This window comes from Etheostoma cragini, chromosome 18 (assembly GCF_013103735.1).
Source record: "Etheostoma cragini isolate CJK2018 chromosome 18, CSU_Ecrag_1.0, whole genome shotgun sequence".
NCBI lineage: Eukaryota > Metazoa > Chordata > Actinopteri > Perciformes > Percidae > Etheostoma > Etheostoma cragini.
The window spans coordinates 6,756,665-6,770,372 of NC_048424.1; the positions used below are offsets into that span (position 1 = coordinate 6,756,665).

The following is a 13,708-nucleotide window of genomic DNA, read 5'->3' on the forward strand; positions in this document are numbered from 1 at the left end:
AATTGGTAAAACTCTGGTTTTAGTTTGGAGCTATGACTACAAATATAATCAGACCAAAAGTAATGGTGGGTTTCAGAACCAGACCTTCTGTCTATTAACTCACTGTTGCGTTTTGCTGTTTTACTACTTTTACATTCAATGTACAGCATGAGAGAGCTTAACACCATCTTGCAGACCTGGTATAACAGACTAAATTCTGAACACACACAAAGGGGAACAAGTCTTCTTGTGGAACAATGGTTCGTTGATCAAAGAGCTAATTTGCCAAAGAAAGTGTATTCCTTTGAGGTTCTCTGTAAAGATATTACTGCCTTATGAGTGAGTCCGAGCAGTTGCAGAAACATAATGTTCCCTGCCATGTAAAGACTGGAACAAGGGCGCCCGGGTGGCCCAGTTGGTACAGCGGGCGCCCATATGTAGAGGTTTACTCTTTAATCTTTAAAAACAACAATCTTTAAAACAAGAGTCCTCAAAGTTCATGAACTCTGATTCCAATATATTAGAAATGGAGAGGTATTTTGTGTGTTAGTGGTGTCACTCTTGGTTCTCCAGTTTCATAGCTAATGTTAATCTTATGAAATATTTATGAGGTTTAGTATACATCGTAGGCTTAAAATACAGTGTAGGAATTTTGTATCAGTGCACACCCATATGTGTTCATATCGCATGAAGAAACCATATGCAGATGCTTTAGAGTTGTGATGCAATTTAAAAGAGCTTTGTGATCTAATTAAGTAGCTGTGGGAGGCCCTCTCTACATTGTGCCAAGAAGTGCAGACCTCAAAATATGCCCATTCCCCCTTATGTGAATCATGCCAATGCCGTTATATAAGCAAAGACAGGCCTGGGAATATTTTTTCTGTTCAATATTTAATGCTTCCACCAATTTATATTCAGTTCATGCTCAGGCATACATACACATAAATTGAAGCCTCTGTTTCTGTCCTTGTTTTTCACATGTTTTTTTTAATGTACCCTTTCTGTGAAAGGCCATTTTTAATGACTCATTATGCCATTTATTTGGAAGTGTGTTGTGAATGTGTTTGCAGCTGTATTAGGGCCTGTCTGTGGCAGTTAGGGAAGCCACTTTAGTCTGACAGAACACAGACCTCAAACTTGTTTTTGCGTAAATCAGGGTTTTACACACACACACACACACACACACACACACACACACACACACACACACACACACACACAAACAATAATAACAGACAAAATATTCTTCAGGTTTTAAGACTGAAAGAGAGCGAAGGTTTTGTCTGCCAGGCATATCCCTTCTGGTGCAATGAGATTAGCTGGTGCTCTTTGTGTCTATTTGTGTCTTTGTGTGTTTGTGTGTGTGTGAAAGCACATTTCTTTATATTGTTGTCTTTTTTTGGATCCCCTTTACTTGCTGCTTTTGGATCAACTTTTTTCCATCTGTACTTCCATGTAGTATTCTGTCGGTTGGTACATACATGTTGGCATGCTTGTAAGTGTGTGTTTTCTACCTTTTGTTAACACATGCAGGTGTGCATCATGCACATACATGTGTCTTTGTGAATGGACAGTTGGCCTTGATGTGCACGGAGCTCTGGCAGTGCGGGGGGGGGGGGGGCTTTCTTCTGCCCAGAGATGTGACCTTTGTAATTAACCCTGTTCAACTCTGCCCAGGGCTTCTGCCAAGCAGGACTCAGCCCGAAAGGGGCCAATGCGAGACCACCAGCCCCTTCTCCCTCAAACTCCTCAAATCCAGGTCCTCTCATCAGCCCCTGGCCCTACAAAGCCTCAATAAAAAAGAGCTTGCCTGGCCTTTAAGCAAGGACAGGCAAAGAGCAGCTGTCGGTCACAAAAGCTGGACTCACATGGGGTTGGGGGATTTGGATTTGTGCTGGAACGAGAACAGGAATTAATATAATAGGGCTAAGGAATAATGCTGACATATCTCACTGCATCACATCATATGGAGTAACATTATTTATAGTAGCTATTTCAGTAAAACACTGAGTCTCAGCGATCCCACAGATGGAAGCCAGTTTTGTCTGTTATTTGACAGGAAGCTATACTATCAACTTGGTAATGCCTCCAAACTCCATATACAGTACTTATAATAGAATTTCTTTTACATAGCTTAAAAGAGGGCTTTACAATCCGTACATCATGCGGCACACTCTAGCCTTGGGCCTCCGTTTTGATAAGGAAGGCCCCTAAACAGGTTTTTAACTTGAGTAGTGCTGAAATGTTTATCCCGTTAGTCATTTAATGCCAAACATGAGCTGGTTTCAGCTTTTGAAAAGTGAGCATTTGCTGCCGGACAAAACAAGCAATTTGAAGACATTACTTTGGGCTCTGGGAAACTGTGATGAACATTTTTCTGTAGTTCTGTAGTTAATCTGAAATTAAATCATTTTTGAATAGAAAAAAATCATGTTTGCGTGAATGATAATAAACATAATCATTCATTACAGCTGTATACTTGAGCTGTGCTGTCAAATATGTTGACTAAGTATTTTATATCAAGTGTAAGCACAACATGCTCCTCTTTGGACCATCCAGGAGAGGCCCACGATAAGGACGTCCAGGTTGTGGAGTTACCTATTGTGGACAGTCTTCACCCTCGGCCCCCTTACCTGCCCCTGGCGATCCCTGAGGACCTGGCCCCGCGCCTGCACCGTCTGCACGGCGACCCCTCCGTCTGGTGGGTTTCCCAGTTTGTCAAGTACCTGGTGCGCCCACAGACATGGCTGGAGAAGGAGATCCAGCAGACCACCGCCAAGCTGGGCTTCAAACACCCCATCATCGGGTAAGGACACTCAGCTATCACTTCTGTGTGTGTGTGTGTGTGTGTGTTTGTGTGTGTGTGTGTGTGTGTGTGTGTAGGGTGTCTGTACTTTATCAATAATGATGAGTTTGTTATTATAGCATATCTCTACAATAAAAGGAAGACATAGCCACAAGGGCTGTGGTGGAATACAAGCACTGCTCTGGGTGAGGTTAATGTGAGGTTAATACAACAGGATTTAAAGTTACTCCATTTGATGGTGGTGTTTTGTTTGTCTTTATTTATTCTTGGAAGGTATTCACTTTTTCCATTACTTCCCTCCTTTACACTTATGCAGCTCCTGTTCATGCAAATTGACTTGATTAAAAGATATTTCATCACTATTTACTCATCACTATCACTGTCGGATTCTGCTTTGTTTTATGTTTTAATGTCCCCACGAGGGTTTTTATTCTCTAGTCCAATCCAAGCCGTTAGATGCTGAAGACCTCCTGATCTTGTATTGTTGCTAAAGCAATTAAATAGATGAATAGTAAAAAGCATTTCTGACAGTTTTTAAAATCCGTAAAACTGAACAAGCCGAGGTAAGAGGAGCTTATACCATATTTAATGGCCGCATTAAAAATGAATAGCCTGTCAGCTTTTCTTTTATCTTCAATAGTTTTTGGTGATAAAAGGATAATTCTGGCTAAGGTCTATATTTTTCTTATTGTCAACAAATCCCATGAAAAGACCAGAAAAAACAGTGACTGTATCCCACTAACAATTATTGTTTATGTAGTCAAAAGCCTGATATATTAATATTCTTTTGTGCGGAAGAGCTCCATTGTTGTCCAAAGCCTATTATCATCACATATGTAAATGAGGCTTACTGTTGCAATGACTAACATCTTCCCTTACTACAAGGAAAATGGGCTCCGTAGTTTATTTAGAGTTGACCCCACATACAAAATATTAGGATATTAGGATTAGGATGGCAACGTGATCTTGGTTGCAGCTGTCACTGCTGCATCCCACTACGTCCACCTCTGCTCCGCTATACCACGCTACACCCTGTAACGCCCTGCAGTGCTATGACTTGAACTACTACGACTACCATTTGTAGTCCCTGTTCCATTATCATTATTGTGATTATTATTGCCACTGTGCATCACACCCCCAACTGGCACCGTCAGACCCTACCTACCAAGAGCCTGACAGGTAGAGAAGCCAAAAAGTATTATACACATGAATAACACTTTGTTGGTTTTGGTCTTTAAGAACAAAATTGCGGTAGCGCTCACGGCTGTAGACTCAGTGGTGTTTAGAGCTAAATGCTAAACATTAGCCTGCTAACATGCTGACGTTTAGCCGCTTAAACATGTTCACCATCTTTTTATGTTTTTCTATGTGTCTCCGCATTCCAACACAATGCTCTTCAGTGCCCTGATATCTGACACAACCCAGATATTTGGAAACTTGGCATAAATAGTTGCAGATGTGGCGATACCAACTGTTCCAAATGTTCCATTTTCGGGTCGGATTTCAGTCTTTAATATCATCCTGGCTTTGATTGTGACCACTCTACTTTGTATTGTGCTGTTTTCAGAAATTGAAACTAACTTGGGACTTCTAATGGTCCAGTGTCCATTACTGTAAAGCATTTATCAGTGTGAGGTGCTCCGTTCCCAGGAGGGGAATGTATTCAGTCACAAGACTGGAAGCCCCTTTTTTTCATATCAGCTTCTAAGAAATGGGTTGTACATGTTTATCAGTTTAGCTTTACTACATTATTTTACTTAATCAGGCGTTCAGTAAATGAACATTCATGTGCTATCTGCCAGCCACATTTGTCTCATGAATAACTCCACCCGTCTTTGAGCAGGACTTTACACCTGGATCAAATAGGACTTTGTGAATACAGTAATTCCCCTCAGTTGTTTAAACCTACTTGGTCTAGCAGATTGAGGGGTTTTACCATATATGGACAATGCACGTGATCACTGGTTAACTGCCAGTCATGGGAAAGTATATGTAATGACTTTGAGATACTTTGCTGAGATTGTCTAAAGTTTCTGCACCGTCCCATAAGGCTGACTCCACCCGCCTGGTAAAGTAAGTAGTTTAAAACAAACGCTAAGAGTTATGTTCTATAGTTTGTGAAGTCAGCCTGGTTTAGTTCTGTAATCCCCTTCATAATTCTCACAACCATATGCTCATAGTCTCTGTACCGGCTTCTCGCCCTTCATAACTTCTCTTTTCTCACCTTCTTCATGTTTCGCTGCAAGCGATCGTCACCGTTCTTCCTCACTTTTACTGTCCTGCTCTACTTGGTTCTCACTCCCTCTTGTTACACGCTCATTGTTTCTCTGTCTCTCGCTCTTTCTCTCTCTCTTTCCTCAGATGCTTTTCTCTTTGGTTTTTACCTGTCTGCCTTTCATCACCCCAGCAGCACTCGTCTCTTTCTTCTCAGCCCTCTTTGGCTCTCCACCTCGTTTTCCCTAATTTTGTTCTTTTCTGTTACTCATCTCTCAACTTTTTTCAATCTCCCCGTTCTCTCACATCCTCTCATTTGCGATTGTTGCTCTGTCTTCATTTGTTCATCCTGCTGCGAGATTCTTCAAAATTTTTATATTTCATACTCACCTCTCCCTCACGTTCCCACAGGCGCACATCCCTACCCGCAGTTCTCTTGCTCTCATAGTTTTACACACATCTCTATCGCTGTTCTTTGCGTTTCCCACTCCAGCCCCTCCACACACTCATATATCCCGTCCTCTTTCCCTCCATATCACTGGGAAAAGGCTTATTGAAATGATGTGCTTGGAAGAACAAAGTTTTCATCCCTTTTTGTCCGGTCCCTTCTCAGCTCTTGATACGTCCTTTCCACTTTGCACTGTGTTGCAACAAAGTGCCTGCGCGCTTCCATCAGCACTGTGGGGGAAGGCAATATGTGTGTGAAAAGTGAGCCGGGGGATGTGAGATGTAAAAGTGGGGCTGAAAGAGAGCCACAGTGTCAGTGCAAGAAAAAGACGAGAGGGCGGCAGCAGTGGGAGATGCAGCGGTTGATGGAGAGATTACCTAGAGGGATAGAAAGGCAGCTTGTCCCCAGAGAACCCAACAACCGCCAGCCGACCCCCATCACCACTCTCTCACTGTCGCTCCCTCAGGACACGAGCTGCAGGGAGGCTGGAAGCCACCGACTAAAAGCAGCTATCAGCACAACTCCACCCTGCCAACGTTTAATGCTTCTTAATGGTAGTAAGGATTGTCAGAGAGAGAGAGAGAGAAAAAAATAGGGTTACTGCTTCTATTGCAGATGCCAGAGTAGCCTTATCGCCATGGCAATGTGGTTACCAAGTGATGGATTTACTGTATATATACATTTTTAGACATCTTATTTCAAGTCTGTTCAATACAAATAAGGCTTGCAATACATTGTGTATAAACAGTATGTCTTTACATGTTAAATCAGAGAATATCTTAAAACAGGTACAAATATGTGTGATAATGTTAAATTAAAAATACAATTTCAAGTGGAAACTGTAGAAAAGGTGGACAAAACTTTATAAATAATCCAGGTACTTTTTGATTAAAATCAGTAAATGATGGCGCCCTAGTAGCTCAGTTGGTAGAGCAGGTGGCCATATCCAGAGGTTTACTCCTCAACGCAGCGGTTTGACTCCGACCTGCGGCCCTTTGCTGCATGTCACTCCCCCTCTCTCTCTCTCTCTCTCTCTCTCTCTCATTTCATGTCCTGTCAAAGGCCTAAAAATGTCCAGAAAATAATCTTTAAAAATACTAAGAATCAGTAAATGATTTGAGAAAGAGTGTTTTTCTCTTAGTATTCAAATGTTAAACTGTCAACACAATATTGACCTTTAAAGTTGATGTGGTGAACGTTTAGTAACTGTTGGTTACTAAAAAGAACTGATAGTAAAGCGTTGCTTATTTATTAGGGCTGTGAAGAGACACTCAGCTCATGAGACGAGTCGAGACACTAGATTGGGTTTGCGCAAGACAAGACAAGATTTTAACACAAAAACGTCAAATGGCATGAATATTACACTTCATAAGGATTTTTTAACATTGATATGAGTTCCCCCAGTGGCTAGAAATGGCAATAGGTGTAAAACTAGTCCTGGCTATGTCCTGCTCTGCCTTTGAGAAAATGGAAGCTCAGAAAGGACAACCTGGAATATTGCCCCTTATAAGGTCATAAGGGGCAAGGTTACCTCAACCTTTGTCTGCATGGCCCACCCAGAGAATTTTATGACGAGAAGACGAGGGGGAGAACATTTCTCTTTGTTTAATATCGTTTTTTTGCTTTTTGCTTCCAACTCATACAAAAAACAGACAGAGGAAAAAAAAGACAGAGAACGCAAGAAATCTCCGTGAGTCAGCATGAGAGAGAGAGAGAGAGAGAGAGAGAGAGAGAGAGAGAAAAAGTTAACTCGGAATCAACTTTGGCAAACGGGCGATGGATCTTCTATGTTAATTTGGGGGTCCAAACCAGACTCTTCTTCAAAGCCAGATGTATTATAAGACCAACCAGGTTAGAGTAGCTTCAAATGCTTCTATCTGTGCAACAGCTCGTCGCTAACTCTGTCTTTAAGGTGGTGCCGGGCAGGAAACCTACAGAGAGCTGGGAGAGTAGACTAAAACAGTTTGGGGCGTAAAATGAGCTGATAGATGCTGAGGGGAACCGCAGAGTTGATGATAATCTTTCTTCACTACGAGCTATCTTTAACATATGTGATTTAATCCATATTTGTAAATAGAAAAAAATCATTGATAACTGTAGCTAACATTTTGTACTACATTTTCACAATTCTTTACTCTGCTCGATTTACATGACATTGGGGAACAAGTTTGAGTTTGTCATCTATCTATCTGCAGAAAGTAAAGCTTATGGTTTCGTGCTTTATCTATATAGAATGACAAGTTTAAGGAAAACTTGATTAGAGTTCCACTTATTTAGAATCTAAGAGTTAGAGCTGGGCAATATATTGAATATTTTATATATATAGATGAAAACTCATTGTGTAAATATTTTGTGAAAGCACCAATAGTAAACACTACAACATCGTTGCAGTATTGATATCAAGGTATTTGGTCCAAAATATCATATTTGATTTTCTCCACACTGCTCAGCGGTTCTAAGAGTCCTGAAGCTGTTCTGGAGGCTCATGGGTGGCCCAACACCTTAATAAAACACTTTAAGTTGTGCTGTCCTTTAATTTGTCACCCACAGTGAAAGTAAACCTTAAGAAGAACTTGTTTTGATGTGCATGTTGCATAAGCAGTGATTTAACATCAAGTATATATTTAATATGGTAATATTCAGCAGATAGGCACCCAGAGGTCATTGTCAAACAAATCGTTTATTCCGCCTATGTGTTATTGTCACAATCTGCCAGGATCAGCACTTGCTGTGTCTAGCGTGGGTGTGTTTGATGTCTCTAATGTATGCTTTTACGCCCACCATGAGGATTGCCCTGTCTTGCCGGGGCTGTATGAATAGAGAGAAATGAATTGAATTATTGTGCCTGTAGTGTGGGAGAATTCTGGAGAGGGGAGGCGAGGGATGGAAGAGATGGCTTAGAGCTAAGCAGTGCAGTCTCTCCTGCTCTGACGGAGAGAGAAAAGGGCAAGACAGAAAGAGAGTTCACAGGAACAAACAACTATAGACATGAAAGACGTAAGGGAGCAGGAGAGAGGGACCCTGAGTCTGACAAAGGATGGAAAAGCCTTGAGTCAAGACCTCTGTCTGATCAGAGAGACAGCGAATGAAAGGCTCCGACACCACTGCCCCCCACTCGTCCACCTGCTCTCACTCCATTATTTTGGTTTTCGTTGCCACATAAAGGGTCATTCCCAAGTCGTTGATTGATCACTGGCCAAGAGTAGAAATTAGGTACAGTCTTTATTCTCTTTCTCTGAACATCTGACTCTTTCTTTTTGGTTTTTTCTTCCACTACCTCATTCTCACAAAAGAGCCAGTGGCAGACTTGGGGTTAGAGAAGCTGTTTGAACCCCTAAACTCAACTGGGAAATCCTGAACGGGGGAAGTGAAAGACAAAAATTTGTCACCAAAGTGTCTTTAAAAAGGCCCATGACCCCATATGTTCCAGTGGAGCTGCTCCTTGGTCAGCAGTACACAGACGGTTGTACTGGGGCAGAACTGAACTGTGTTCGCTCGATTTTCCTTCAATAAGTTAGCAAAAATAGGTTTATTTTCCATCTTCGATTTTGAAAATTAATTTGCTCATTTGGCCAGAAGTCACAATGCATATGTGGCTGGTAGTTTTGTAATTGAATAGTTCAGGATGGAATGAAATTGTTGTTTGGAATCCATTAGTTTGAGGGATGCTTCTGTGTCAGGAGAGGGAATGTCTCCCTTGTAGACCATCTTTTGTTCTGATTACACTACGGCTCTTTTTCACGTACGTACAAGCGCTGACAGCAGTCCTAGCTTACTGCGAGCGATGACAGTGACTCTAAAATAAATACAGTTGAATATTTCTGTCTGTCTGTCTGTCTATTTTTCTGTCCCGCTCTATTTCTTAAACTCTCTATCTCTCTGTCTCTGTCACAGCTTCACTTTCCTTTTTCCCTTTTTGTTTTTGTATTTCGTCCCATTTTGGGTTTTGCGTTAATACCAACAATGGACAGATTTCAAAGATATGCCATTTGAGTTAAAGTGCTGTTGAAGTACGTAAATAAAATACATACAAGCGCATCAATGTCATCCCCTTTTAGCTTCACCACTGTGGCTTTTTAGAAGCAAGGTCCTCAGTTTAAAAGAAAGAAAAGCTTCTCAGCAGTTGTATTACTAGTCTGGAACCCTGTCTGTGTCTCTGTCTGTCTGTAGAGTCCATGTGAGGAGGACAGATAAAGTGGGGACGGAGGCGGCCTTCCATCCCATAGAGGAGTACATGCTGCATGTGGAGGAGCAGTTCCAAAATCTGGCCAGACGTGTCTACATCGACAAGAAACGAGTTTACTTGGCCACTGACGATCCATCCCTGCTGCAGGAAGCCAAGACCAAGTCAGTGTCAGAGAGAGAGAGAGAGAGAGAGAGAGTGTTAATGGTCATAATGGGTCTGTCCAATGGGAATGCAAGAGTATTTACCCATATGTGTTCTAAGTGTCTTTTGTCTTGTGACTTTTCTTACTTTGACTCCTGTCCTATTGTCCCTTCCAGGTATCCAGACTATGAGTTCATCAGCGATAACTCCATCTCGTGGTCAGCAGGCCTTCACAACCGCTACACTGAGAACTCACTGAGAGGAGTCATCCTGGACATCCACTTCCTGTCTCAGACCGATTTCCTGGTCTGCACCTTCTCCTCACAGGTCAGCCCACTCTCCTCAGTCAACATTTAGAAACACAAAATGTTATTTTCTTGCTTTGTGTTTTTGGTATTGTAATGCAACGAGTTGGATGGATTTGATGTTGGCAAGAAAGCAGTCCAAACTAGCACGGAAGGTGGCCTGGAATTTGGATGTGCACTTGCTAGTAGACAAGGAAGCATGTAAGTGAAATAAAATGAATAATGTTTGGATGTACAGTATATCAAAATGATTCCCATATTTCAGTTTATGAAGACCAACAGAGATAACACTTAATTAATAGCACACCTAAAAACTGAAATACCAGGGCTTTTGAAAACCAAGTGGTTTTGGGTTAAACTGGCCTGTTAAAGCTGCAACAACAGGCAATCATCACTTGATGTTTCCAGTTAGTCACGAGGCAAGCATGTGATGGTCAGCAACCTTAATGTCCAATTTTCACTTACATGATTCGAAGCCTATTTATTACAGCTTTGACATTACAATGGCATTTGTCATCCATTATTCTAATCATGTCAGCTTCTAAAGTGCTGTTTTATTGAGACTTAAAATGTGGAGTGGATGGGCTTCCTGCCAAGCCTAAATATAATGTGTGAGCCAAATATTTCCCATTCACACCCTGGGTTTAATGGTCCAATTCAAGGATCATTTTTAGACTTTTATTGAAAGGACAGCTGAAGACAGGAAAGAAGATAGGGGGGGAATGACATGCAGCAAAGAGCCGCAGGTCAGCATCAAACCCGGGCCCGCTGCGTTGAGGAGTAAACCTTTATAAATGGGCACCCGCTCTACCAACTGTGCTATCTGGGCATCCATGTGTTCTCTAGTCTACAGCTTTGTTAATAAGACAAATACACGGGCGGCTGTGGCTCAGTGGTAGAGCCAATCGGAAGGTTGGTGGTTCGATCTCCGCCCCTGCAGTCATTGTCGAAGTGTCCTTGGGCAAGACACTGAACCCCGAGTTGCCCCCGGTGCTGGGCATCGGAGTGTGAATGTGTGTGAATGTTTATCTGATGAGCAGGTGGCACCTTCTACGGCAGCCCCGGCCACAGTGTTTGAATGTGTGTGAATGGTGAATGTCTCCTGTAGATGTAAAAGCGCTTTTAGCAGTTGTTAAGAATGGAAAAGCGCTATATAAATACTGCACATTTACATTTACATGCATTTACATCTATAGATCGAAGAAAATGATCCCTGGTTCTGTTTCTGTCTCAGGTCTGCCGTGTGGCCTATGAGATTATGCAGACTCTGCATCCAGACGCTTCCTCCTTCTTCTATTCCCTGGATGATATCTACTACTTTGGAGGTCAAAACGCCCACAACCAGATCGCCATCTACCCCCACCAGCCGCGCAACAGCGAGGATATTCCCCTGGAGCCCGGAGACGTGATAGGCGTAGCCGGAAACCACTGGGACGGATACTCCAAAGGCATCAACCGTAAACTGGGTCGCACTGGCCTTTACCCTTCCTACAAGGTGAAAGAGAAAATTGAGACCGTGAAGTACCCGATGTACCCCGAGGCAGACAAACTGCTCATCTCTCAAAAGAAGTAGAAAAAGAAATGAAAAAAAAATAAAAGAAGAGAAGGAGAAACACGCAGACTCCGATTCTAAGGAAGGAGGCTGCTTTTGTACAGAGGAGAGAGGCGTACTTAGTGCACAAAGCTGGGAAGAAAAGAAAAAGCCTGTACCCAGGGCTGATAGGAATGAGAAGGCACTCTGTGTGTTTATGTGAGAGCGTGCGTGCGTGTGTGTGTGCGTGGACGTGTGTGTGTATGTGCACTTGTGTAAATGCCTGTGCATATGTCAGGTCATGGAAGACCTACACCCTACTACTACTCCCCCTGCTCGATGCTCTGACGTCGGGTCTGTAGAGATGTAGACGTGAACAATGATTTTAAATAAAGCAAGAAAACAATTCAAATCTACACAACTGACCGAACTCGCTCTCCCGAGACAAGACTGGGACTACTGTAAGACTCGCACCCCCCAGAGTGAGCTTTGAATCAATGACTGAAAAAAAAAGATGACAAACTGGGACTTCGATTTTTATTTAATTCTTTTCAGTGGTTTTGATTCTAATCTCGCCTTTCTTCTTTTTCTCCAGTTTTTTTGTTTTGTTTACTGAATGTACTGTATCCTCTTCTTGCCATGGTCACCGCTGCCCCCCCACACACACCCCCCACTTCTCCTTCTTCCCTCCCTGTGCTTCCTCCATCTCGTCTTTACATGTGCAATTAATTTTAAAATACCATATTGTGCTTTTATTGAGTGTTTTTAACGGTCTTAATTTTGTGCGTATGGGGCTTGTGGATTGTACACTGTACAGGGTGTTTGCGTGCGTGGATGGATGTGTGCGTGATCAAGTGTGCCTGTGTGTGTGCTGTTTAAGTCTAAGGGGCCGTGTCACGGCCTGATTAATGTTGAGCAGTGTGTGTTTTTATTTCTGGCTTTCCTCCTGACTGAATAGTGTTGGTGTGGCCAGCAGGAGACTGGCAGTGACAGCAGGGACTGTCCTCAGCCCCTCTAGCACTTGGAACAATGGTGAACTCCAGTCACTCTGCTGGTGACCTCTAGTGAACAATGGTAAGATTATGTGGAGTATGGTGAACTCATGGTGCACGCACACACACAGACACAAGAGCCGTCCCGAGGCTCACCAAAAGAAGCACTCCACTGAGATAATGTCCTTTTTTGGCATCACTGCTGTCTCTTCTGTCCATCTGCTTGTTTATTTTTAATTTTTTACTCTTAACATTGCTGTTTTAAAATAAATGAAGAAAAAGATGCCTATGTTTAAAAAATAATAATGCTATGTCATATCAAACTCAAGGTCCCCATCATGAAGGCTTTTTTTTCCATAACTTATGTTCTTGGGCATTGTCTTTGATAACCACAGATCGAATAAACTTGAGAAACGTTGTTTTTTCCTCTTTCGGTCTGGTTGTGTTCGCCATCTGCTCCTCCATTTCTTAACGGGCAGCACCTGCTTGTTCAATCAGGCTGAATATGCTTCAACTGCATTACACACATTCCAAACTGGGAATCAAGGCTTTTTATATATTTGAAGAGTTCATTTCCTGAAGGGTATCATCTATTTTTGAAGAGTAAAAGTCATTACCTGAAGTTCATCTTTTGATATCTCCATAAAACGGAGGACCCTGCTTCTGAAATTGATATAATTTTGGCATCCCAGGATTAGAGCTACACTCTTACCTTCAAAAGTACCCGTAGTTTGTTTTATTAATCATTCAGTAAGACTGTGAATCCATTTTCAAGTCATTACAGAGCAAAAACTCATTTACATTTCAAACTGAAGACCGAGATCAGTACCTTCAACAGAGACATTTCTGTCCTCCATTTAAATATTTTTGTGACAGCTACATGACATCTCTGCCCCAAAAACCAAACATTTGTCTTCATGTAGCCAAAACGCACCCCTAGACTTCCTGCTTTTGTCTAGTGCCCTACTTCCTACTTCCGGCATGTCTGAATTGTTTCTGATCTGGTTCTCTGTGTCTTATTTATGGGCTGTCTTGTTACTTTCTTACAGAGGTGGCTCTGGGAGTTTCATTACAGATCCCTCCTTAATTTCACTGAATAACACTGA

General features: G+C 42.2%; 1 protein-coding gene across 2 annotated transcripts in view; it reads left to right on the forward strand.

Moving 5' to 3' along the window:
- The window catches only part of fut8b (fucosyltransferase 8b (alpha (1,6) fucosyltransferase)), an 81,387-nt gene extending 68,370 nt beyond the window's left edge, over positions 1 to 13,017 (forward strand). For both annotated transcript variants that reach the window (XM_034900921.1, XM_034900922.1), the window contains exons 7-10: positions 2,539 to 2,785; positions 9,618 to 9,794; positions 9,951 to 10,101; positions 11,314 to 13,017. In XM_034900921.1, coding sequence (XP_034756812.1) covers positions 2,539 to 2,785; positions 9,618 to 9,794; positions 9,951 to 10,101; positions 11,314 to 11,652 — 914 coding nt within the window. In that variant the 3' untranslated portion in view covers positions 11,653 to 13,017. The remainder of the gene's footprint in view (positions 1 to 2,538; positions 2,786 to 9,617; positions 9,795 to 9,950; positions 10,102 to 11,313) is intronic.
- The last annotated feature ends 691 nt before the right edge of the window (positions 13,018 to 13,708 follow it).